We start from the raw sequence: 2,925 nt of genomic DNA on the forward strand, positions 1-2,925 counted from the left end.
GGTGATGGATGGGCGCTGGGGCTGCCAAACTCTGGCCCGCTGCGCCCATTGGTCTGGGAGAGATCACATGCGCCCCTCCACCCCCACTCCCTACCCCCTTCCTGGGGGAGCCCCGGCCCAGGCGAGCTGGGTTAGGCCATGGATGCAAGCTTCGGCGCTGTGACATACTGCGGAAAGGTTGTAGGGCAAGAGGGTGTCTCCCCCAAACGGGCCGACCCTCCTGCGGCCTCGACGCATGGACTATAATAGGATGAACTCCTTCTTAGAGCACCCACTCTGTAACCGGGCACCCAGCGCCTACAGCGCCCCTACCTCTTTTCCCCCCAGCTCGGCTCCCTCTGTTGACAGCTATGCAGGCGAGACCCGCTATGGTGGGGGGCTGCCCAGCCCCGCGCTCCAGCAGAACTCAGGCTATCCGGCCCAGCACCCGCCCTCGGCGTTAGGGGTGCCCTTCCCCAGCTCCGCGACCTCGGGGTATGCCCCGGCTGCCTGCAGCCCCAGCTACGGGCCTTCTCAGTACTACCCTCTGGGCCAGCCGGAAGGAGATGGAGGCTATTTTCATCCTTCAAGCTATGGGGCCCAGCTAGGGGCCTTGTCCGACGGCTATGGAACCGCTGGGACGGGCCCGGGGCCGTACCCTCCGCCGCAGCCCCCTTACGGGAACGAGCAGACAGGGAACTTTGCACCGGCCTATGCTGAGCTCCTCTCCGAGGACAAGGAGTCGCCCTGCCCGTCAGAAACCAGCCTCCCCACAGCCCGGACCTTCGACTGGATGAAGGTTAAGAGGAACCCACCCAAGACAGGTAGGGCTCAGACGTGGCCACCCCCTCTCTGGGGCTCAGAGCGGCTCTGCTGCTTCTGCACTGAGGTGTCCTGGGCTGGGTTCCTGTCTCTGCGCCGCCGGGTAGAGGCAGGTAAGAGCACTCGGCCCGGTCTCAGGTCAGGTGGGGTCTCCCCACCCAGTGAGTGCCCGGTTCCCATTAAGAGTAAGTCTCCACACATACCCGCACTTCCGGATCTGTGTGCCCAGCTCAGGCCCAGGACCTGGTGTCCTGCGGAGGGATGGGGGATGGGAGCGTGGGGAGGCTGATCCAGATCACCTGGAGGGGTGCTTGGTGCTGCGAGAGCTGAAGCAGGACAGCATGGTGAATGGGGGTGCAGAGCTGGCCAGGGGGGAGGGGAGGGGAAGGAGAAAGAGGTGAGAGAACTGACGTGGCCTTTCTCTCGCCCCGCCCCTAGCGAAGGTATCCGAGCTGGGCCTGGGCGCGCCCGGTGGTCTCCGCACCAACTTCACCACGCGGCAGCTGACCGAGCTGGAGAAGGAGTTCCATTTCAACAAGTACCTGAGCCGGGCCCGGAGGGTGGAGATCGCCGCCACCCTGGAGCTCAACGAGACGCAGGTCAAGATTTGGTTCCAGAACCGGCGCATGAAGCAGAAGAAGCGCGAGCGGGAGGGAGGCCGGGTGCCCCCAGCCCCTTCGGGCTGTCCCAAGGAAGCGGCTGGAGACGCCTCCGACCAGTCCACGTGCACCTCCCCGGAAGCTTCGCCCAGCTCCGTCACCTCCTGAACTAAACCTCCCAACCGACGGGGCTCCCCAGCACCCGAGCGCCGCCGTCCAGCCCTCTCCTCTGCTCTCCCTAACCCTGGGCCTCGGCTTTACTACTCAGGCGATCCTCACCAAGGCTGGGGCGCCAGTTTAGAGCTGCTCTGGGGAGGAATGGGGGACCCCTTTTCTCCGGTCTGGGCAAGGTGCTGATGGCTGGGGACCCTACAGGGGGACCAGAGGCATGGGAGACACCCAACCTGTCAAGAGTGAAGGGAAGGGCTTCCCTCTGCCTTTAATCTGGGGATCATCACGTGGGCGGGGTGGGAGCAAGTCCCAACCTCTTGGATTCTCCTTTCCCTTCCAACTTTGATTTGTTCAGTCCAGTGCCTTTGAGCTTCGAGGATTCTCCTCATGCACTCTTATCCTAACTCCCCCTTCTAGGCCCAGGACAGAGAGAAGGCCTTGAGGTTTCTTGTGTGGGAGGTGTTTGGGTGCAGGCATATTACCAATGCTTAATCTTTCTAGTCGCCACAGACCTTACAATAGCACCAGCTGCCTTGTGACAGACCAAAAAGCACACCCCCCCCCCCGCCAATCTAAGCCTATTAACCCCACCAATGCTTAATCTTTCTAGTCGCCACAGACCTTACAATAGCACCAGCTGCCTTGTGACAGACCAAAAAGCACACCCCCCCCCGCCAATCTAAGCCTATTAACCCCCACCTGGCACATTTGTATTGCACTAGCAGCCTCCAGAGGTTGTTTTCTGAGACCTGCCTCCCCTCCCACCAGCGACCTCATCTCTAAGCTACCAAAGTGTTTTGGAACTGGGTACTTCGGGAGACTTCTGGAATTTTGTTTGAGGCTGGACCCCAGCAAGCCTCTACCAGGAAGGCGCAGGCACGCCCCCACTAGTTCCTCCCCTATTTATTGCCTCCTGGAAAAGCCAGGACCTTCCTCCTCATCTCCACCCCGACCCCTGGCGCAGCCCAGGGAGGCCCAGGTGCAGGGAGAGCTCCTACCAGCAGCAAGCACTCCTCTGAACCTTGGAGACAGTGGAGGCACCACTCTTTCTGGAAACCTGAGCCCCAAGCAATCGGGTTCTCTCTGTACCTCCAACTACCTCATTTCAATAAAGTGTGTTTTCCCCTCTTCCAGCCTCTCCTGCTCCTCCACGTAGGGGTAAAGGAGGCTCTCTCCAAGAGCCCTGGGGGAGAGATGAGGAAAGAGTAGGTGCCGGCTGGTTGGGCTGGAAGGAGCTGAGCTTTAAGAGCTCAGCTGGATAAAGAGAAGGACTTACTGGGTGGGGCCTAAGCAGAACAGGGCCCTAGGTTTCCAGATCTGACAGCCGTCAGCCCTCAGGTCGTTGGAGGAATGT

At 61.0% G+C, this 2,925-nt stretch overlaps 1 protein-coding gene across 1 annotated transcript; it reads left to right on the plus strand.

The window, feature by feature from the left end:
• The first annotated feature begins 235 nt into the window (after positions 1-235).
• On the plus strand, positions 236-1,568 carry HOXB1 (homeobox B1). The gene is made up of 2 exons (XM_007109425.2): positions 236-803; positions 1,240-1,568. Exons 1-2 carry the CDS (start codon positions 236-238, stop codon positions 1,566-1,568), a joined length of 897 nt encoding a protein of 298 aa, XP_007109487.1.
• Positions 1,569-2,925: the final 1,357 nt, after the last annotated feature.

The sequence above is a fragment of the Physeter macrocephalus genome, chromosome 14, assembly GCF_002837175.3.
Source record: "Physeter macrocephalus isolate SW-GA chromosome 14, ASM283717v5, whole genome shotgun sequence".
In the NCBI taxonomy this organism is placed as follows: Eukaryota; Metazoa; Chordata; class Mammalia; order Artiodactyla; family Physeteridae; genus Physeter; species Physeter macrocephalus.

Bases quoted from the DNA above. Each gene is read 5' to 3' on its own strand.
- HOXB1 (XM_007109425.2), top strand. From the start codon at position 236: ATGGACTATAATAGGATGAACTCCTTCTTAGAGCACCCACTCTGTAAC. The intron at 804-1,239 runs GTAGGGCTCAGA...CCCCGCCCCTAG, and splicing joins GAGGAACCCACCCAAGACAG to CGAAGGTATCCGAGCTGGGC.